This window comes from Rhamphochromis sp. 'chilingali', assembly GCF_963969265.1.
Source record: "Rhamphochromis sp. 'chilingali' genome assembly, chromosome: 20".
In the NCBI taxonomy this organism is placed as follows: Eukaryota; Metazoa; Chordata; class Actinopteri; order Cichliformes; family Cichlidae; genus Rhamphochromis; species Rhamphochromis sp. 'chilingali'.
Window position 1 is genome coordinate 19174215 of NC_137947.1, and position 22801 is coordinate 19197015.

A 22801-nucleotide genomic window follows, 5' to 3' on the forward strand; every position below is an offset into this window, starting at 1 on the left:
CTATCTAGAAAACACAATGGTTTTGAGGCTATGGAATACCATCTGGACAGTTTTCATCATGACAATGATCCTAAACACACAGTCACTGCAGTAAAAGCATACCTGAATAGAAATAGAATAAAACTGAACACAATGAATCATGGATCTATCTCCTCTGAGTCTAGACCTCAACATTATTTGAGCGTAGTGGGATCATCCTGACAGACAGGAACAAAAGGAAGCCAGCGTCCAAAGGTCTTTGAATGTGCTTCGGGAACCCTGGAGAACTATTCCTGAAGACTAAAAGAAAAAACAAGAAAGCTTTCCCTAGTGTTTAGGCTGTGTTAAAGAGTAAAAGGTTGTCGTACTAAATATTGACTTCCAAACATGTTAGAATTTTCCAAATGCTTTTTTTTTTTTTACTGTATTTCCATGTTTGCACATATTTTCAATTTTCCTAGCAAAATATAAAGAAATGAGGGGTGCCAGTTTTGCACAGTACCGTACATATGAACCAGTGCATTCCTACACACTCTTTTTCATCCCCTGCAGGCAATAAACTTGTTGGTCGTCGTCAGAAGCATCGCCGTCAGGCTGGCAGCGGTTAAAGGGCTAACATACTACTGGATCATAACAGATTTCATTTAATTTTCACTCAGTTTTTTTTTTAGGTCTTTAACTGTACCAATTTAAGTAGCTAAAATGCTGTTTCCAACTGTAGAAAAGTCCGTTTGAGAAAATAAAAGCAGCCAGAAAAATGCATCAGTGTCTTTAAAACAGCTTCAGTAGACATTAAGGGTTTTTCAGGCATATACTTCATTTTGTTTTAATTATGTGGGTGTATAATGTTTACTCTGTTTAATTAGAAGCTTGCAATCAGACTTTTTCCTGGGGCAGCTTTGTTTACGAGAATATATTTTTAAGCAACAAGTAGCAGTTGCTGATATTTTTTGCATCTTTTTCCACACTGAGTGCCTGGTGTACCTTTTTTTTTTTTTTTCTTTCTTTTTTTTAAATTTTTGTCATTTGAGGATTATATTGTATTGAGGGCTATATAAGTGTATCCATAAGCATTCGTTGCATACAAATTACAACAGCTTACTCTTTAAATGCATACATATATTACTATGTAAACCTGACAGTCTCAGACAGAGGGAGGGTTACAGTTAATGTTGCTGCAGGCACAACTGATAATTGTGGGTTAGAGAGACATTGTTGGCGTGGTTGAAAGAGTGACTTGGATGATCACTAAGAAGTGGATTGGATTGTATATTTTTTGTGTGAAAGGGCACTGAATTTGATATATTTTTCTTTATACCTTTAAGTGTTGCAGAGATTAAGTTATAAAATGTTCCCAGATTATGTTTTTACATGATTTATACCTATTGACATTTTGTCAATATAAAAAAAAGAAGGAAAAACAATAGAAAAATAAACCTATTTTTGGACTTGTGAGTTTTGATATTTGTACTACTAAATTTGTCTAAAAATAAAATTAACTCAAGTTGCCGAATAAACAGTCAATATTTTATTTACAAGAAAAAAAATGTCCATATATAAAGACACATTAAATACATTTCATCTGACATAAAAAATGCATATACTAAAGAATATTCATTGTGATAGAATGAAACATTAAAATGCTGTAACATAAAATAAAAAAATATTTGAAATCTATTGGTCGAATGGTGTAATTCACATGACAGCCTCCAGAAACTCCAATAAAAATCCAGCATTTATGACAAAAATCAAATCAATGTTTATATATAAGCATACAGAAATTATAACATGCATCGATGCTATATGGTGGCAAATGAAACTACAGTAATTTCTTGTTGTGAACCATCAATACTTTATCGTAAAACGCAGCAGAGGGCATCTCCTCACACACTGAAACTCGTACAGTTAAAGGACTGCTCTCAACAAGTGCAAAAGTTCACCATGAAGAGCGATTACAGCATACCAGGAATACAGGCTTCGATTAGGCATGGCTGTAAAATACTAAGGGCATATTTGAAAAAAAGGAAAAGAAAAAAAAAAGAAGAAGCTAAAAGTAATTTTAATAAAAGGAAAACAATATGTTGAAACAATTCAGCTTGGAGTTTGATTAGGCTTTGGTGAGGCAAAATTTTCTACTGCATATTTTTTTCTTTAGCTCATGTGGCAATACAGTGCAAATCAAAAGCTTTACATTCCTTCGGTAATTATTCTTTACAAGACGTCATTAGTTTGTGAGATTGCTGCTGAAAGTCAAAGGGAGAACTGATTTAGTTAACGTCAAAAAACCCCAAAAAAACCCCAACCCAACAGGCCACCTCTGTGTTTTGCTGACCGGCACTGAAATCAAATTATGTGCTAAATCAACAGATATATTTTTTGTTCATTCATCTCTTAAGATGGTGAAATGCTTCTGGCAAGCACAGTATTTATTTAAACCTCATATCTAGGTACACACCTACAACACAGTACATTATTTTTCATCTGAACTCACAGCCTCCCGATCCCAACATTTTAACTCCCGTTAGACATCAGACACTGTGCACAGAAGACTACACAGACATAACAAAGTCTTACATCTATACATGGTTGTCTTTTGACTCCGTCGCCCTTCAGCAAGGTCTACTACTACATGCAGCCAAACTAAATCTCAGAGCAGTCTTTGATAACCAGCTTGTGTGAATCGATTACACTGATCTCATGACATCTTGTGATTATGAGCAGAATTGATAACCAGTTTTTTAAGTGCAAAACATTCAGGTGGGAATTTATTTACTGCAAGCTGCAGAAAATGCAGGGAAGGGCCTAAACGCAGAGAAAAAAAAGAACACGAGGCACTGGAGATTATTCATATTGTAGCAGAGCTAAGCTTAACGATAATAATCTGAAAAGCATGACTGACCTCAGCTACCAACCGCAGACTTTTAAAAATCTGAACATGCTCAAAACAAGTGCATATCATTCATTTTGAGTCTTCCCAGCAAGCTGAGGAAACCCAATTAAGTAATGGAACGGTGTGTAGGCACGTCATGCTCGCGAATGGTGGAACTTAAGTAGTGAAACGTGTTCACGTTTTTCAGTTAGCGGTCAGAGAAATGACGCCTCGGCTCGTCCTTCAAACTCCACTCCTTTTTAAACTCTGGAGGAGTCGAGTTTGAGAGCAGAGTTTGACAGCAGTCTGCTTTGCAGCACGGACGAACATTAGGCTACAAGCCAGAGTTATTCAGGTTTGGGATGGGATAAAATTTGGATACTCGACTCTGAGTGGTTGGATTAAGGCATTCAGATTCACCACTCATCTTGAAGAAGACCTCCTGCTCCTGGAGCTTCCGTGTGAACTCCTCCTCTAACGCCTGCAGGGGGCAGCACATACAAACAGAGTCAACCAGTTTGAAGATAATATGAAAAATTCTGTTGAGACAGCCTGCACAGGTGGATCCTGAACATGGCGTCACTAGAAAGAAAATGGAAGAAATAAAGTCACAAACATGGATAATGAGCATACCTTCTTCCTTGGTCTTAGCTTCTCTCTCCACTCCTTGATCTCTTGGCTGTGTTCCTCATCCAGCTCCTTCAGCTTTTGGGTCTCATGTTCAATCAGAAGGTGGCATTTCTCATTCTGAAAGAAAATGTGTGTTAACACGGTGCTGTCATGATTAATGAATCCTGTATACGTCCCTACACTGCGACATATCTTGCTTTTTATTCCTTTAAAAATAGATGCTGTCTGACATCTTTAATTTGTCCTCTACTTATTTTCTGATAATCTTCATAAGTCACTGTTCATTTATGAATCTGTTGCAGTCACTTTCAGTCAGCAGAGCAAAAACTTAAAGGATTAAAGATTAAAAACTTAAAATGCACATTAAATATGCAGTATTAAATAAATGATAAAAAAAACCTTATAAATTAATAATCATGTTAAACTAGAACTACTGCACTGCAGTTTTACTTCATAGCAAACAGGCTGCAGATTCCATTCGAGTTCAGACTCATAACAAATGTAGTTAAGACTGAAAGTATTTAGTAGATTAGAATCAATCTGCTATAGCAGAAAGATTAGTATCTACCTGCTCTAGAGTTATGGTGCTGAATTAAGTGTTTTTGCAGCGCATTTGCAGTTTCAAAGTGAAACTGACCTTTAACCTTTTGGATAAAAATGAATTAGATTCAACTTTTTTTTTTTCCAGAATGACATTTTTGTCATAATTAGTATATTAATTATTTAACTGTTGCCAGAAAGCATTTAATTCAGCTCTGTGATCAGAATAAGATCAATAGTAAGAGTGTGAAGTGACCGGCAACACCTAATAGAAATCGATACCGCCGGCCTCCAGAAACTCTTTCTACAGGCTGCACATAAACATTTGCAACATGAGCATGGATTAACCGAAGCAATAAAAACAGAGGATAGATATACAAGGAAGCCATAAATATTAATGGAATTTAGTGAGAATATTTCAAACAATAGTACCAAGTACAATTATGATTGCATGTTTTAAATAGCCTCTGCTACAAATGTAGCCTTGTTAATGTTTACTTTTCATTAGCATTAAAAGAAATATGTAGAAAAACTACTGAATCCTGTTGAATTTGAATGTCACAAATGATTATTTTTTAAACTGTATATATTCTTGATATGGTTATACTGCAGCCTACACAGGAAGTACCCAGTCTTTCACCCTATCACAGCTGGAATAAGCTTCCTGTAACCTAAAGGTAGATGAGTTGTTAAGAAGATGGATGGAAGGATGGATGGATGGATGACGTGGTTATGTGTGTTTTGCTCAATACTCTGGAGCTCCATAGAAATGTAGTTTAAAACATATACGATAAACATAAAAAGATAGAGTGTGAATGTGAGCGCGTTGAGCCCCACCTGCAGCTGCTGCAGCTCCCTGATGTTTGAGTCACACTGTAGCTGCAAATCTCTCATCTGGTTCTCATGTTTCTGGTGTTGGTGCAGTCTCTCGCCCTTTTGTCTCTTTTCTTCCTGCAAAGCAAACTGGACCATGGAGACAAAAACACAACAGACAGATGTGAGCATGATTTGCGGTTTTCACACAAGGCATAGGAACTGCTAAAAATGATGCATTTTTTTTCTCTATGCCTTTGGTCATAGTGTCTATTTCAAATAAACTGACCGTGACTACAAAACAACACAAGCATGTTGCGTATTAACATTCAGAATGTCAGCGAATAAACTATTTGCACAAACTAAAATTTAAGATTTCCTCCAAGATCGTTCACTGAGCTTTCATCCACAAAACTAAACTGAAAGTGCAACTTGAGAATGATGGCGTCAGTATGGATTGTGAAATGGTGAGTTGGAAAGTTTCTGGTCTGAGATCCAAACAGGCTGGAATAATAAAGGGTACTGTGTTTGTATTGGTCAGCGCCCAGGTGTGAGTCTAAGCCAGTGTGAAACATTACTGCTGAGAGAAAGAGGAGGAAAAAACCCCCAACAAAAACTGATGTCCAGTCACTTCTTTTAAAAATGGTCAAACATCACTAGCCCGAGCTCGCAGCGCCTCTACCTGTTTTATCCGCTCTCTCTCCTGCTCTGCGGTGATGGATGCTGTGGCGGTGATGCGGAGACTCTTCTTGAACATAGCCATGCGGGTCTTGGCCTCGCTCCGTTGGATCTTGGGCAGACGCACCCTCTCTTGAGTCTGTTTGTTCTTCAGCTCCTCTATCAGACGCTGGTTGTAGCCCTGCATTTGCTCCATCTCCTATAAAACACACGAATGCCCACAGTTTTGTTTTAGTGGGGTTATTTAAATTTTACAGTTACATTTACAGTTCCACTCTGTGCTTGTACCTTTTCATGCCTTTTCAACAGCTGGTGTCTCTGCATGAAGTACTGGTCTTTCAGCTGCTGCTTCAGCAGTTGGTGCTTTTCCTGCAGATGGCGCTCCTCCAGCTCCCACATGGCTGCCTCTCGAGCTACAAAACACATGTGAGCACAAACAAGGCTAAAAAAAAACATGTGCATGCATGTTTGCTGGTTACCAACAGGGGTCTGAAAACCAAACAAAAAGGCAAAATTGGATAGGCAGCAGCACATCCCCTTAAACACAGTGTCTCAGTCGTCTGGATGTCACAGTCAGAATTTACACACTTGGCAAGCAAAGGAGGCATCGCTGACATCAACTTCCTCTACACGCTGACTCAAAAATAAAAGTACATCTCAGGCTGTGGTTTCTTTCATGTCTGTGTCTGGCATGAAAATGAGGTTTGAGACACTTGAATCTTGCACAGGATACGTGAGGTAAGTTGTTTGCCTTTTTGTCATGTTTAAAACAGCAGCAGTCTTAAGACAGAGTGGCACAAAATGTGGTATCTCTGACTATGTTCTCAGTGTTCGTGTGAATATAACACTGCAGCGTAATTCGAATCAGTGATCACCAGATTTACAACACAATTACAAGTCAACTGGTAAACACGAGGACCCTGTAAACCTAAAATACCCTGTGATCATTTGTGTAGCTCAATAATTAATTCCTATGGCATACATTACACAATTACCCTTAAAAAAGATTAACTCCAAAACAGAGCAGTAACAGAGTCGAGTCTTCTACCTCTCATAAACTGCTGTTTGTGGTTAAGGCAGTCTCTCTCAATCGTGGCAATCTCCACTTTATGCTGCTGGATGATTTTCTTTAGAGCTCCATCCAAGTCTTGCTGCTGCTTCTGTAGGAACTCTTGCTCCTGAGGAGAGAAGAGCAGTGAGAAACTGCCTGGGGAAGACATGGAGATCACTCAGAGACAGCAAAAAGTAGAGAGGGGAAGCACAGCAGTGTCACAGTTAGACTGCATCTTAATGATCGAATCTGCCTGAAGCAAAATAATGTAATCTAGCCATTCACTTCAAAATTCAGTACAACACAGAGCACTAAGATGTCACATCATCAACTGGACTCAGCAAAAGAGACACTCAGAGTTCATGGATGGCAACGATCCACAATGGAAGTGAAGAAAGAGAGAAAAGTTAACAGTTTAGTAGAGATACTGTGGCAAAGTTTTATGCAAGACAACATCTACAGTGACATTCACATCGTCCAGAAACCAGCCTACATTACGCATGACTAATTGCATAAGAAGCCAAATCTTCTATTTATTTTATTTAACTTTATCTAGCTAGTGTTAACTGTAAGTTGTATTGCGATTATAAAACTATTATTAGGTAAAACTGATCATATAACTCACTTGATTATAAGAAAACTAAGGTAACGCTGTTATTATACAGTTGAATCCAAATTAAGATGGTTCAAGTGTGATCTCATAATCCACTTATACACAATGAGTGACTCATCTGCCCTGAAAGGCAGGCTGTCTATATTGGCTGACAAAGACAAACATGGATCCAGACAGAATTCATCAAGAGCTGCCACACAGCGGTGCAACCCAGATTTAATCTAGTCTTAAGCAAACGGTGTAATACAAGATAAATACCATATAAAATACACAGACTTGATGTATAACATTTGTGAACTGGTGGAGGAAAAATACTGAGCAAGAGAGGAAGAAAGAACCACTGCACAAACACAGTGATGACAACACTCAAAAAGGAAAAAAAAGAAAAAAATCCCAACGTTGCCCATGCTTACATGTGTTGAACCATCACAAACTATCCTGTCATGTAACTTCACACACATCTAAGTATGGGCCAGAGATGGAGAGATACGGGGCGGGATGGGGGGGCACTTACATCCTGCATCTGAGCGTTGAAGAGTGCGCATGAGGACAACTGAAAAGACTGTATCATAACCTGGGCCACTGCCTGTGGAGGAGAGCACACAGCGCACTTGCCCTGATCAGGGACAGACAGCACACAGCAGCCTGAGGATCTCTCACGTCAACACTCACTCAGCACTCACACAGATCCTTCCTACATTAAAAATGGGTTTTCCACTTTGGGATTGTTGGTGAGTTTAAGGCTCGTGGCGAGGTCTGGATGAATGTTAGGAAGTCAATCAATTAGTTGTCAAAACTCTTTGTCTTGCCATGCTTCAAAGCGGCTCAGAATTTTAGCATTTTTGTTAAATCCAGCTGGTAAAAAAAGCAGTTTTGTTACTTTCAATGCTACTTACAGAATATTTAAAACAAAATAAATTAAGGTTTACCTTTCAAAGAAAAGAAGACATTTGTTTGTGTGTCTCAGACTGAGCACAGGAAAACCAAGTTTTGAAAAGGTCTTTCAGTAACGATCTTTACTGTGGAGACAAAAGCTATGTCTGCAGTCGCTCCTTTGTTAAGAGAGCCTGAATGGTGCCTGAGGTAGCTGGTAAAATGAGATCTGACACTTCTGAATCATCATCACCACCACAGACTGTATGATCACCACTGACAAGTGTAGCATTACATAATTAAATTCCACATATGTAGTGTCAGGAACAAAGATGAAGAATTGCAATGTGGGATGTTTTGTACTTGATGGACGGGTGTGGGATGTGCAGTATTGAGTAGCAGACTACATGTTATGGTTATTACATTTTGGACACTTTTCGAAGGAGAAAACCTTACAGTGCATCTAATAATGATTATTTTTTGTTTTGAGCAGTCATCAGTTAAAATAAATGATTTTTCCATATCAGTGAAGATGGAGGTAAACAAGTATTCAGATTTGAAGCAAATCTAAAACATTAAATTTGTGTTTCTTTTGTTTTGTCGATTAATTTTCTGAGGAAAAATAAAAAATATTCAGAACCCGATTTGATTTTTAACACTGACATGTGTTCAGTGGCCACACCACAAATTTTACTTCCATAAAGATTCTAATATTCATTTTTTGGTGACAGCTGGAAATCTCAAAGTTCAATTATATTTTTCATTACTGAGGAAAACAGTAAAAGGTGGATGTTGCTTCCTTTGAGGCAATTTAATTTTTTGTTCCTCCTACCTTTATTTAATAAAAGGCTGAATATTGTAAAAATCTTTTTAATATAGTCCAATAGAACACTTCCACTGCTATGTGTGACAAAGTAGGAAAATTAAATCTTTATCATAGGATAGAAATCATGAAAGCAAAAAATTTGTCAGAAACCTTGTATGTAACTTCACTGGTGACTGTATGTTATAATTTATTTCTCCTGAACAAATCTTCATATATATGTGTAACATAAAGGGAATTGCTATTTTTTTAAAGCTTCTACCTGAAGCACAAATTTGGTTTTGCCAAAATTCAGTGAGAGCTAACCATTTAACTGTAGCGTGTACATGGTATTATTAAAATCTTAGAAAATTTTTTTTATAAAGAAGGAGAATATATTCAAAAGTCAATACAGCTCAGTAGGTAGTAGATAGATAGCAGATAGGGAGCAATTACATACACAGATAATACTCCAGACACAGAAGGTGATGCTTTACCTCTGCAGTGTTGAGGAGTGTGAGGTCCTCCTTTAAGCGTTTCATGAGCTCTTTTTTCTTGTGTTTGGGTGAATGTCCAACTTCCTGTATGGCCTAAAGTGTGTATGTGCAGAATCGGTTTGATCTCTATAGTCAGAAAATCTAACAAAGCTGGCCAACAACAGTAAGAGTCATGCACTGCCCAGTCTGAGAGGAGAGATACTGGATCCAGCCACCAACTGATTTAAAGTCAACATGCTTAATTTCCACCTCCTGCATTTAACGTTTCTTTGAACTGTCGACTTGACCCCCATGAGTTAGAGTCATGTTAAAAGAAAGAATTTGACTTGTGCACGGCAGAAGATGTTAGCCTCAAAAACAGCTCGCCCTACATTACTTTGCATTCGATTAAGTCTCGCAGCCATGAACATGATGATTCGTGGGGGGAAAAAAAGAAAAAGAAAAAAATAGAATAACTGAGTTGGAATTGTTTTGTAATTACAAACTAGATTTAACAGTGTAATAAAGCAGGTTCAACATGGTTTTCTTCCAATTTGCCATTTATAGAGGACTTATAATTTTGTTAATAATGAATCTGTTGATTATTTATCCATCTTGACCTTAAGATTTCCAAAAGAATACTGCAGCACTATTGAAGACAATTCCATGTCAGTTAGTCAGACCAAAGGCATTTATTATTTGACCCAAATAAGCCCAACACCACTTGGAAAAACCTTTCAAATCTGGCCATCCCATGACCAAAGCAACCTCACACACTCATACAAGAAACATGGTTAGTTAAATACACAGTAACAGTACATTTCAATAAAGATTACAACATGACAAAATGCAAAAAACACATCTTATCCATAGCCTAATTCTTGGATTTTTACATCTAAACACCAAGAAAGCAAACGCAAGCCAACCTGTAAAACAGCATTAAGTAGAATGGCAATAACAAGTAAGTAGCCTAAGCATCAAACTGGGAGGAGCATGGCAACCACCAAGGCATCATCGTACACAACAGATGGCAATAAGCACTACTGCCCTTAAGAACATAAAAAGGCACACCCAGAGAAGCATTTAAAGGCTACTAAAGAGCACAGAAAGAGCCAGGAAAGACTTATAAAGACCAAGCATGAGAACATCTGCACCATCAAGCAAAAGCTTAAGACATCAACGTGTCAAGATACTATCCTGACTTTTTGTAAACAGTTTTCTAAAAATAACAAACACACCCCAGGAGCAAAGTATTTCTTAAGCTGCAACCAGAAGCCTCTGGGCAGATGAATAATGGATACAACAACATGAATGAGCAGCATCTAGGAGAAGGATAGCACAGCCTGTCTGGGTAACATTTGCACACATACAGCAGGGCGCACCACTCCCATAGGATTAGTATGAGACAGCCAGGTTAGCCACCGGCTAAGTTGTAAACACATGCACCATTAAACGGCTTGTGCAGTACACATCACATGCAGCTGCTCTGGATCACAAGCTCCCAAATTTAAGTACTACTCAGCCCACTTCCACAGAGAAACACACATGCAGGGTCATACCTCTTTCTTGCGGTTCTTCAGCATGTTTTGGAACTTTGAGAGCTCCTTGTCTTGATCTGCTTTGATCCGTTTGGCTTCGTCTCGGAGCCGGCTGGTGTGATCCTGTTCCAGTCGCTCAATGGTCTGTTTCTGCTTCTTCTCAAGGTTCTCCACTTCTTGGTCGTATTGACGCTTTTTAGCCTGCAGAATTGATACGCACTAGGGTCACCCTGACTATTCCAAAACAATATTTATTTATATTAGATTTTACATAATCTCTTTGTTTTTTTTGTACGTTTTTTCATTTTGCTTTTAATGCAAATTAAAGTTTCCAATATTGTGAAAATTAAGCAGTTAAGGAAAATCTGGCAGCACATTTGATGTAAACACTTGCATTAAATTTAGCCCAGATTTGACATTAAGGTGCTTGTTTTTCAAGGAGCTAGCCAAATGCCAAAAAAAGAAGAAAGAAAAAAAGCCCATCACACTAGTGCAGTACAACCAGAGTGACTCACAGTAGTTTCCTGTTCAAAACGCCTGTAGATCTGCTCTCGCTGCTGCTGCAGCTTGTCGCTCAGCTGCAGCTGGGCCCTTTGCTCCTCTTTCTGGAGGAGGCGAAGCTCTCTCAACTCCTGCCGCCTGCAGTGAACATATCAATATAAGGGCATGATATTTACTTATTAAAAAAAATCTAATACTTTTTTCACAAAAACATGGATGGAATTTTATGGTTGCACATCAGTGACTTTTTAAAAAAATATATCTAAATGTTTATTTCAACTTTAGTGACTCATTCATACTCTATGGCTTTTCGTGCTTTGATGAATCTTTTTAAAATGTTTGATTCACATTTGTGTCATATATTACTAACAGGAGGGTCGTGCAGTAGTCAGACAGCACTTGTACACACAGTAACAGCAACATGCCTCATGTCTTTACAAGGCAACATGAGAAATGACAGTAATATAATGCGGCATTCATCACGGGAGATAACCCATCTGGCATTTGTAAAAAGCTGTGGGAGTTGTAAAAAGAGTGAGCACTATTTAAGGCAGGCGAGTTAAATGGGTCATGTCACACATTTAGAACAACTGTATGTCAAGCAGATTAGATACAGACGTACCTCAGGAACCTCATCTCCTCATTCCTGGTGTCGTTATCAGTCACTATCTTAGACGTTGTCACACTAACCTCCACACCATCCACCATGAACTTGCGTGTCTTTTTAAGAGTCTTCTTCTGTCGTTTTGACTCCTACCAAAAAGCAGGGTTGCTTTAGAGGATCGAGTAATCAGGGTAGTGTTGATAATGTAATAACTGATGGTGTAATAGTGGCACAGACTGTATTACCTGCAAGGACACAGAGCCCCCTTCTTTGCTCTTAGACAGGAAGCTGGAGATAGACAGATTGAGGTCGAGGCTGTTGCTATCAGCAGCAGAGCTGCTCCCAGAGTCAGAATCCTTCTCCACATCTGGCCTGATCACAGCAGGGCTTCCTTGCTCCATCTTGGCTTCTGAATCCGTTTCGCTCTCTTGGACAGAGACAGCATCTTGGGAAGTGCTCTCATCTGCGTGGGTTGCTTTCTCTTCTTCTTCGTTCACACAGGAATCTTTAGGTGGGACCACTGAATCCTCAGGGGTGTCTTTAACTTCATCACAGATGCCATTTGTAGACTCAGTTGGTACTTGTTCCTTTAGCTCAGCTTCCTCTGTGATCTGGCTCTCTTGTTCAGGCTGCTGTGACTCCTCATGGGCCTCATCCATAGGCTTCTCTTCTGGTTTTGTTTCTATAGGCTCAGCAGATGACTCATCCACACTTAATTTTGTGTCTTCATTTATAAACGTGTGTCTTCCATCTGATTCCATATTCTCAATGTTTACATTTTCATCTGTGCCATTAGCCATGGCTTCCATTGTGTTCCCTGTTAGTTTGGGTTCAGTCGTTTCCTCCTCGGATTCTTTGCTTTCTTTTTCTACCTCTGGCTCATCTCTTGGAATGGATTCTGTTTTTTCTGCATCTTCAGGTTCTGCTTGTGATTCTCTGGATTCTTCTTTACCAGCTTCTTTTTCTTTCTCTTGCTTCCCCTGCTCTGGCTCTTTTTCTTCCTCCATTACCTGGGTAGTTTCATCACCCATTATCCTTTCTTCTGTCTCCTTCTGTTCCTCCTCTGTTTCTGTGACAAGTTCTTGGTTGTCTGTTGTATTTACAGGTTCTTCTGGCTGTGAAACTACTTGCTCAGCAGACGTCTCTTCACCTTGACTCTCTTCTGGTTTAGGCTCTGTGGAGTCATGTGAGATGACATCTTTGCTGGGCTCTACTAGTCCAGATGCCAGGTCTTCATTACTGGCATCAGACACCTCATTTAATTTCTCCTCCTCAGTCTTGTCTACCTCACTTGTTCCAAGTCCTTCATCAGATAACTTATCACTAGTCTGGTCCTCAGCAGGCTCAACTTCCATCTTTTCTTTAACAGCCTCAAGAGTGGAGGGAGTTGATGGAACTTTGTCATCTTCTGAGCTGGCCACACTGACATCAGAAGGTGCTCGCTTGTGCCCGGGACCAGCCTAAACCAACAGAAATTGCAATATGTCCACAGTGAGCAATAATAAAGCTTACCGCAATGAGTTTAATGAAGCTATCAACATCAAGTGTTCATCTAAATGATAAAAAAAGTAAAATACTATAATGCTTGTTATACACATATCCCCAAAAAACTACATACCAGAGGTGTATCAGGTTCGTCCTCTTCCTCCTCCTCTTTGCTGTCCTCAAGCTCTTCTGTGACTTCGGCTTTGGCTTCAGCTATGAGTTCTCTGAGAGGTCTGCTGTCAGTTACACTGGTGACAAAAGGATGCTACATATATAGACAAAAGATATCAACATTAGATAAAAAATTTTATCCTGCAAAATCATTTAAAGTGTGACACATTAACATCTGACGGACATTTATGCATCACTTAGTTTTATAGTAGTTTGCAACTGCAGCTCACCTGCAGAAGCTGTACTGTACTCCACCTATTGTCCACATTCTTGTCAAGTGCTTTGCGCAGAAAGTCGCTGAATTCTGGTGACCTTTAAATGGTAAAGAAGACTGAATTTGTTGGTCCCAGAACAGAGTAAGTACCCCGTTTTTTTCTTTATATAATGTAGTAATTCAGTAGTAGTTATCCTTTTAACATTAATATTTTATCATGCTTTCACACATGCAAACCCTCAACATTTCCTCATCTCCCATTCGGAAACAATCCAGCACCACCTTCCCAGTTATCACCAGCACAGTATCTCACCAGCGAGAGGGATTCATGAGTGTGGGCGGCTCGGACTTGGCTATTTTCAGTAGCACTCTCATGGGATTCATCTCATGGTTGGGCGGTTCAATCTGTGCCAGTTCTATGAGCGTTACGCCAAGGGACCAGATGTCGGCCTTGTAGTCGTATGGACGGTCTTTGGAAGTTTCGCACATTACCACCTCTGGAGCCATCCTGCGAAATTCAATCAGTCAGTAAGAGCCACCAATCAATAACCCACATTTTGGAATGCAGGTAAATGAGGTCATTCAGCATATCTTCTAATGCTTAAGGGTCAATGCTCTTATTTTCCAGGAGGAAAGGAATATAAAATAGGAAGTTTGTTTAATACATAGATTTTTTTCAAATGAGTTGTTATCCCACATTTTTTGATGATTTAAAACAACAACAACAACAACAACAACAACAACAAAAAAACCCACTGTCATCTTAGCTGTGGTACAGTCTGAGACAATTATCAAATACTAAGAGGTGAATGCCCTCTTGTAAGCAGGCAGTGTGACTCACCAATATGGAGTGCCGATGAAAGAATCTCTTCTCTGTAATGTCTTGGTATTTTTAGCAGACACACCAAAGTCAGCTGAAAGTAGAAATAAATCATGATTCTTTTCATCAATGAATTAAGCTAAACTGTAAAATGGCACCCTGTGAGACTAGAATATAAAATATAAAATAGCATTTTCTACCAAAACAAAACACAGTAGAGAGTGCTTTACACTTATAATATTTATCCCCAAAGTGAGCAGAAAAGCCTCACATTCCCTTTCATAATGCTCTTAGGGTCCATCATTGTTGTGTTACCTGTGCAGTTATTTCAGCCTGCTCTCTTTTCTTGCAACACTTACAGTATGCACACATTAGAGGGAAAAAGAGATCTATCATTAAGTCCCTGGTGACTGGCTTGATAATTATTGTTTGCCAGGCTCCGTCATGACCCTCTGCCTACAGAACATGAATCATCAGGCAGCCAGGAGCTATGGATGCTGCAGCAACAACATGAACATGAATACTCTTACTTCTGAAACATTATGCATCACCAAAACACATACATAGGTAGAATATTATATTAAAAAAAAACAAAAAACAAAAAAAAACACACAGCAAGCACATCACTTTGTTCTCCAAGTTTTTGAACCCGATGCCAAATGATGACTCACTACATTTTTATGTGTAAACAAACCACAGTGCTGCACTGTCACCACCAACCCCAAAGTCAAGCTACAAAGAGATCTACAACGGCTGTTTTAATACAGAGCCAAGGACAAATCAAAGAATGAATATAATACTAAAGTGAGTTTAGTAGACACCCCCCCCCCCCCCCGTTTTGTTACTAATTCATCCCAAGTAAGTAAGTCGTGTACTTAAGAGGTTATGTGGTTTCAGAACTTAAAGATTCAAACCAAACCTATGTACTTTATTAAACATGCTTTTTGTAAAAAATACAAAACAAAAACCTGATTCTGCGAGAACATTTAGTTGATTTTAGTATTTTTTTAATGGAATAACCTCTCATATCTCCTTTTGTTAGTAAATGGTTAGAAATGGTTAAAAAAACAAAAAAACAAAAACACAATTACCCAGTTTTACATCTCCATCCAGGGACAGGAGAATATTCCCAGCTTTCAAGTCTCTGTGGATGATCTTGCTCTCATGAAGGTAAGCCAAGGCCTCCAAAGTCTGCTTACACACCACACGAATCTGGGGCTCAGTCAGGGGTCTCTCCAACTCTAAGGACAAACATGCACAGAGAAAATTCCAAAGTCCCAATTTTTCCCAGTGAATATTTTGCTGTAGGCTTTGTTATACACAAATACAAACACAAAATGGGTCATCTCCACCTTTACATCAGCAAGCACATATGACTAGACAAATCTAGGCGAGTCATAATGAATCAACATTGAATAGTGAAGTGAATTCATTATCATCTTCTTTGCAATGCAATTTGCATTTTAAAATGAGTGGTTTTGTGTTTCTTTAGGCTTCAAAACAAGACAGAGGAAGTGCATGAACAAGAAGTACTTTAACTGCTTCTTGAAACCTGAGCTACAATAATTACAGTTGGAATTGCTTTGCCAACTTAGTAGAGGGGGGAAAAAAAAATCCTTCGGTACAGGCTTCTGGATGGAATAAAAGAGTTGGCACTAGAGGATGGAGAAAAGGAAAAGCTGCAGAATTTCATAGTGTTACTCTTTTTTTTGCTTTAGTGAATGAGGGACTTACCCAGCATGATGGCATCGACAGCACCGCCTGCACAGAACTCTATCAGAATCTGTAATGGTAGAACAAAAGAACATTAAGTAATACACTTATATAATACAATAAAGTCCCAGTTTAACCTACCCTTGCAGCACACGACTTGATTAAATAAGGAATTTGCGACTTTCAAAAGCTGGAACATGATGTTTATTGAAAAGATTGATTATACTGTAGAGATCAAGACGCCAATCAGCCATACTGAGCTATACGTCTTTTGGTTTCCATTCTACATCCATCTGTCTTTTAGTCCTTCTTGAACTGAAATATCTGTAGAAGTTCAAGCTTTGAACTTGATAGTGACTGGGATCCTTTTCCACTATACAGAGGAGGTTGTGATGAATGAGTCTATTATAGGAATTTCTACAAAATACAAATTGTTTCTTAAAAGTATAGAAAAATGTTTAGTGCAAAATGCATGTAAATATTTTACACATACTATGTATGCTTCATCACAGATCCTAGTGACAAACGATTTCCTCATTTTGGTAAACACTTCAGAAGAGTTTGAACATGTTTGTTTAGGATGAGCACGCACGCTTTAAACTAAACCGCTGCATTAATACTGAAGAAAATCCCTTTGCACATTTTTATGTACAAGGGGCAATACTTAAAGGAAGTGAACATGAGTCTCTCCATACTATGCCAGTTAAGAAGACATGTTATTTAAAATACTTAACTTGCATTATGAATATTATTTTTTAATACAATATTTCTAAAATGTTTAACATTTGCTTATATGTTTATAAATAAAGGTTTATAGGTTTTAATATGTAAATGAGGGTTTGTCATTAGTCTAAATATGTACTAATTTATACACTTATACTTTATAGAAACAACAATATTGAAAAATGTTTCCCTTTAAGCCTAAAGCATTTCTTCACAGTACTGTGCTTCTGTCAACAGTAAGAGGAAGACATCCATTATTGCCATCTTTGTTTGTTTCAAAACAGTATGCACATATGCGCATGTTAAAAGCTTGGGAATACACTAAAACGTTGGGTGCAAGTGTCCTTTAATTGGACGTTTCTAGCTTGGAAGAAATTTCCCCAAGGGAAGAAAAAACAAAGAGGGGAGATGCTTTTAAATATAAAACTGTGTAATTTTATAGGGGATATTTTAACAACAAATATCAACATAAAAAGGTGCCAGTTAACTACTCAATTACAAGTTTCAAGCTGATATTTTAAGATGAAATATCAGTAACCTCATCAAATATGCAATAATTTTCATAAAGTGCAGTGATTCTTTGGGTTCCAGAGAGGTAACGAAATAAAACTAATGCTAATCCCCTATGCTAGGATGTAAAACTGCACAGGTTCTGACCTCAGTTGTAAGAGCTGATGTAATGTACCCGACCAGTACTTCATCATTATTGGCTTAGCCTGCATGTTGCTTGGCAGCTCATGGTATCAGATGATACAAAAATCAATCGAAGCTACAAACAGAGCACCACCCTCTATTCAGTGATTCAAACAAAAGGAAGAAACAAAGTGGTTCTTCCCATTTGGCAGTACACTTTCTCATGCCATCTCTTTTGTAGTTTACAGGTGAGTATTAAACTAAACGTACACTGATTGTAGACACAAGTCAAAGTAAACATCTGTTTTCTAGCAACAGATTTCCTTTGTAGAAAATTAATGAACATATTATACATTAACTCAACACCCGGCACAAGCTAAATGTAGGCAGTTACACATTCATCATGCTATTTGAACTCAAAGGCCAGAGGGACAACCTGCATGCGGCTCTGAATTATTCAAAAGCACTTTCTCCAGCCACCAAAACTGCTCCATTATCTTCCAATGGTTGTGGCCAGTCCACAAGGGACAGTCACATGACACCCCCTGCTAGGACCTAATTGCTCTGGGGCCTCTTACTGCACACAATGAGATCTACTGACCATGTATTAAAGCTGCACCTCTGTGCTCACAGTAAAACACCAGGATGAGGATGAGGGGCTGTGTTCAGAGATTTATACGTTCTTTCTCATTATAAAATACACTGTGCACACTGGTTATGATTTGAGGGAGATAGGAATAAGGCCAAATTGAGGAGTATTCCACTAAATACATAAATCCCTCATTATAAATAGGAAGATGTATAAAGTATGATAATGCATTTCTCAGTAGTGGCCTATTACTTCTTTACTTCCTTATACAAAGACTTCACTTGCAGAATTTTGAACACAGTAACAAATCAGGTCGATTTCTAGCTAACCAGCTAAAAATAAATAAAGAAAAAACAACTATATGTGGCCTATTACTTCTAAGCAGTCAGGTACTCTCCAGTGAAGCATGCAGTCCTAGTCGTGTATTAGCCTCTGTTGCTTGTCATATGACCCATTCTAACTCTTGAAGAAATAAGAAAAGTTTAGTGTCATGAGCCATCAGTCAAATGATCTGAAAGTCCTGTGAGAAACAGCATAACGAATGGTGCCTTATAATGAATTTCTGTCTCTCCATGCTTCACTGCTTCCCAGCACGAAACTGACGAACTTACCCAAAGTTTGCTTTCAAAGTAGAAAGCGTCCAGCAGTTTGACAATGTGATGATGGTTGCAGGAGGCCAGAATGTCAATCTCAACCATGTAATCCTCCAGTTCATCCTCAGTCTTTGTGTCGATAACCTTAGCAGCAGCCAGGGTCCCATTCTGCTTGTTCTGTGCCTGCAAGCAACATTGACAAAATGATAAATTGTAGAGTATATCCTTACAGCACACAGTGTATAAAATGGGAAAGGATCATGCTAATTATAAGCCAAATGTTGCTCAGCATAATTTTACAGAGCAACAACTTGTAACTTGTACACAACAGGAATTATGGAAGAATATCAACATTAAGAAAAAAGTCATTTGGAGCAATATAAATTACGCAGCTTACAGAAGATTGTATCTCAAGAAACTCATTTCAGAGATTTAAGACAACTCTTTGTCAAACATTGATAAAAAAAAGAAAAAAAATTACAACACATCCTGTCATTCTGAGCTACTCTAACACAGGCCGATCTTGCAACGCTTGCTCACTTCCTCCACTCCTTTTCCTCCCCTCTTTTCTTTCTTTCATCTCACTCTGTCACACTCATTGCAGTGATTATTATACCAAATATGTATATGATTTAACAGGTTTGTGCCATTTATTGCACAACTCAAACCCTAAATTCTCATTCCTGATAGAGCTGCACCGAGGAGACCAATAAAAATGATCACTGAACCTGTGAAATAAAGCACTGGGAAGTTATTTTAAGGCCAGCCTAGGGCCTAATGTTTATGGATACAGACACAATCTCAGGGAGTTAGGGAAAAAGAAAAGGGAGGGAGTGTAAAGACCAACTGCAGCAGAGTGTGTCAGACCCTATATTTACACTCTTCTGACCTGACACACTGCCTGCCTCTTTTTCCCTTTGTAGTGGCTGATGCCTGTCAGGCACAGGCCATCGCTTACATGCAGATTCAATATTAGCTTTACAGTGAAGAGAGACACCATAATTTGTCTGTCACTTGACTCATTAAAGAAGAGCCTGTGACCTTTGCTCATCATGAACATGACGTTTTAATGTGCTAAATGCTTAATGTTGATCTGTTTTGAGGAATTAAATGAGAGCGCAGAAGTGCTATAATCATGTTTAAGAGGGAGGGAGAGCGAACTTTGTGGTTCTTTGTAAATAATAATCATTGACAGTTCAGCACTGGTTATTCAAATGTACATCCATGAACGCAGAGTTTTTACTTTATTAAATAAATAAATACATCTCCGTCTGTCAGAAAAAATTCATCTGAACTCTGGAGTTTAATTTACTCAAGCTTAAATATATTTATGTTTGTAAAACAGCCAAAAACAGTAACAATAAAAATGTATGTACCTCTGTTAAATAAGGTAACATAGACTTTTTGTTTGCAGACCATCATGCTTACGTGTATAGTAACACCCTGAAGGCCCATTCTGAGCCAGAAAAAACCCAACCTTTAATGTGAATAAATAGCTGATAAATGAAAACTCCCATATCGCACCACCTGTAGAGGTCTATCTTTGAATAGGTAGATCAGATTTTTAAAAAATGACTCATTGCATGGAAAGAATTATATAAGCAGTTTGTTTGCAGTACTAAAAGTGTCTATGAAACACTTAACATGTAATACATTCATCTACTAGTTAAGAATTCTCTCTCTTCCGGTTGACCTCACTTGAACAGCTGATTCACATGTTGCTTGCAAACTCTGCGACCCCACCCAAAGGAGTTAGCTGCCAGAAGCCTGTGAAGTAGCAAATGAAAGCACAGTGCGCTTTCATACTAATGTGGCCTGATTAAAGATATCTTCACCTGAGCTCACACAAGTGATAACTGGGAGTCAGGTGTATATTTTGTATACTTTGGTGTGAGAAGGCACTCAAGTATTTCTTGGCTCTCATCTCGTGTAGCCAATCAGCTAACAAGACTAGGAAATAAGTGAAGACAAATTAAGATTTATGGGCCATTTGCTGCATTATTTGAACACAAGAGCACCAGGAAGGAACAGCATTAAGTAGCTCACAATGAGAGAGAGAGAGAGAAAGAAAGCTCTTTAACAGGGATTAGTGCCAAAACAAAAAGAGGCATGAAGGCACGGAAGGTTGTGGAAACTATTTTTCACTAATCTACTAAAACAGTTATATACATTGAAAAATATTTAAAAGAAACTATGTTTAAAAAAATACAAGTTAACCAAGTTAATCTACTTGTGCTACAAGTACACAAACACTAACTTTTTCTAAAGTGTGTTCTCAGCCTAGAGCAAACTCCTGCAGAGATAACCTGGAAAGGTAAGTAAAGTAGCAGAGATTACAGCTGGAGGACACAGCATTGAATATTTTTCCATGTAGCATAACTATACACCAACAAACTACAACATTGGAAGGCATACCTGACTTTCTCAGCAGGAAAACAAACCTAAACAAAATAATAAACAGGTACTCTTCTATGTCATCAAATTGTTGTAACAGTTCCTATATATATGGGTTAGTGAAGACAAACCAGATGTGACAAACCACTGCCCTAATTTAAACCCAGCTGTGCACCTGTCACAGTAATTAGCATAAAGTGTGTGTTTTTTTTAAAAGTCTGGGTGCACCTGCTCTGTCATTTTATTAGTTTAAACTATTTATTGTGGTTGTCCTGACATGTCACAGGCCCAAATAATCCAACATGTCACATGTGAGGCCATATTGATTCTGTATGTGGACCACACCTTTATCAGTTTTTAAACAACCCCAAGTGCAACTCACTGGTAAAGTCATGTTTATACTCCGGCAGTGACGCAAAGCCTGTGCTAAGCCTGCTAAATAGAAAATATCCAAAAACTAATTGAGTTTAAGATCCCAGCTGCTGGTCACATTTCTTTACAGGATATTAGCAGTTAGTCAATTCCTGCATGATTTATATGAAACAAATATGTTATTTGCTGAGGGTTAGGTGGCCGAGGTTGGAATATGTTACCCAAACAGGAGCTGTAATCATCGCTGTCAGCTTTACAGCTTATGACCTCGAGACAGCAACATGCGAAGAAACAACTGAAGCTAGTCTATAAAGAAATGCAGGAAACCAAAGGCGGATGTAACGTAACACGTCAACTTACCTTGTACACTTTCCCAAAGGCTCCATCTCCCAGTTCCCCAATAATTTCCCATATCTCCTCAGGATTGACGTCTCTGTGTACATGCTCATACTGCTTCTTTTTCTTATCCGGCCCTAGTTTGAAGATCTTGCGAAAATTGAAGAAGGACATCTTTTTTAGGTGTGAACTACAGCACCGCGAGTACGCTCTCTTCGGTTATTTCCGCCAAGAAAATATAGCGGTTCCCTCCGACGCGGAGCTCAAAAGGCTATCGAAATGAGAGCATTCAAGCGTTAAATTAAGCCAGACAGACCGGTGCTTTAGCCATTCAGCTATGATAATGTCAATTATAACTTCCCTCGACGGCGGATATCACAGTCACATCATAGCTAGCAGCCTTCACAGGACGCTGTCGGAGGAGATGAGGGATACAGAGAAGAGTTAGCTGTTCCGCAGAGGCTCGTGTTTCCGTTTTGAGCGAACAAAATTAAACGAAGCGGAAAAAATATTTACCATATCATCACTTTCGACAGAATATTTTCTTTAATCGTATAACGTTACCAACACGAAAACGCAGTCAACGGACCTCATGCTTAGGTTGACTGACCACACACAAGTTAGTGGACTAGCATCAAGCTGCTATCGCAGCTCTCGATATTTCCGCTAAAGTCTTTCAAAATAAAACGCAACTGTTACGCAGACCTTTTTATTTACATTATTTCGCTTTATTTTTTCAATTTCGTCAAAAAAAAAATGGTAGCGATATTTTGTTTTAATTATTGATGTCA

The 22801-nt window shown here is 38.5% G+C and overlaps 2 protein-coding genes across 5 annotated transcripts in view; one reads left to right on the forward strand and one right to left on the reverse strand.

Moving 5' to 3' along the window:
• Nucleotides 1-2127, forward strand: part of col17a1b (collagen, type XVII, alpha 1b) — a 26282-nt gene extending 24155 nt beyond the window's left edge. Inside the window, exon 55 of the mRNA XM_080869254.1 lies at nt 532-2127. Within this exon, the coding sequence (XP_080725380.1) occupies nt 532-587 (56 nt within the window). The 3' untranslated portion in view covers nt 588-2127. The remainder of the gene's footprint in view (nt 1-531) is intronic.
• Nucleotides 1974-22665, reverse strand: slka (STE20-like kinase a). Of its 4 annotated transcripts, XM_080869250.1 has the most exons (20): nt 22527-22665; nt 22035-22422; nt 18927-19091; nt 16392-16440; nt 15749-15898; nt 14679-14751; nt 14151-14345; nt 13854-13935; nt 13586-13717; nt 12213-13427; nt 11986-12116; nt 11378-11501; nt 10884-11063; nt 9346-9438; nt 6558-6687; nt 5798-5922; nt 5514-5708; nt 4856-4981; nt 3482-3595; nt 1974-3329 (listed from the first exon to the last, which is right to left on the reverse strand). In XM_080869250.1, exons 2-20 carry the CDS (start codon nt 22182-22184, stop codon nt 3183-3185), a joined length of 3576 nt encoding a protein of 1191 aa, XP_080725376.1. In that variant the 5' UTR covers nt 22185-22422; nt 22527-22665; the 3' UTR covers nt 1974-3182. The 4 variants fall into 4 exon arrangements, with proteins under 4 accessions (XP_080725376.1, XP_080725375.1, XP_080725377.1 ...); XM_080869249.1 differs by having other exon boundaries at nt 22035-22649; XM_080869251.1 differs by lacking the exon at nt 9346-9438 and having other exon boundaries at nt 22035-22649.
• Nucleotides 22666-22801: the final 136 nt, after the last annotated feature.

Excerpts from the sequence above, each read along its gene's own strand:
- slka (XM_080869250.1), bottom strand. The coding sequence starts at position 22,184 with ATGTCCTTCTTCAATTTTCGCAAGATCTTCAAACTAGGGCCGGATAAG. Across the intron at positions 11,064-11,377 it reads GTTTTGAACAGGAAACTACT|GCTAAAAAGCGTCAATACGA; the intron begins GTGAGTCACTCT and ends TCAATTCTGCAG. Across the intron at positions 5,709-5,797 it reads TGTTGAAAAGGCATGAAAAG|GAGATGGAGCAAATGCAGGG; the intron begins GTACAAGCACAG and ends TGTGTTTTATAG.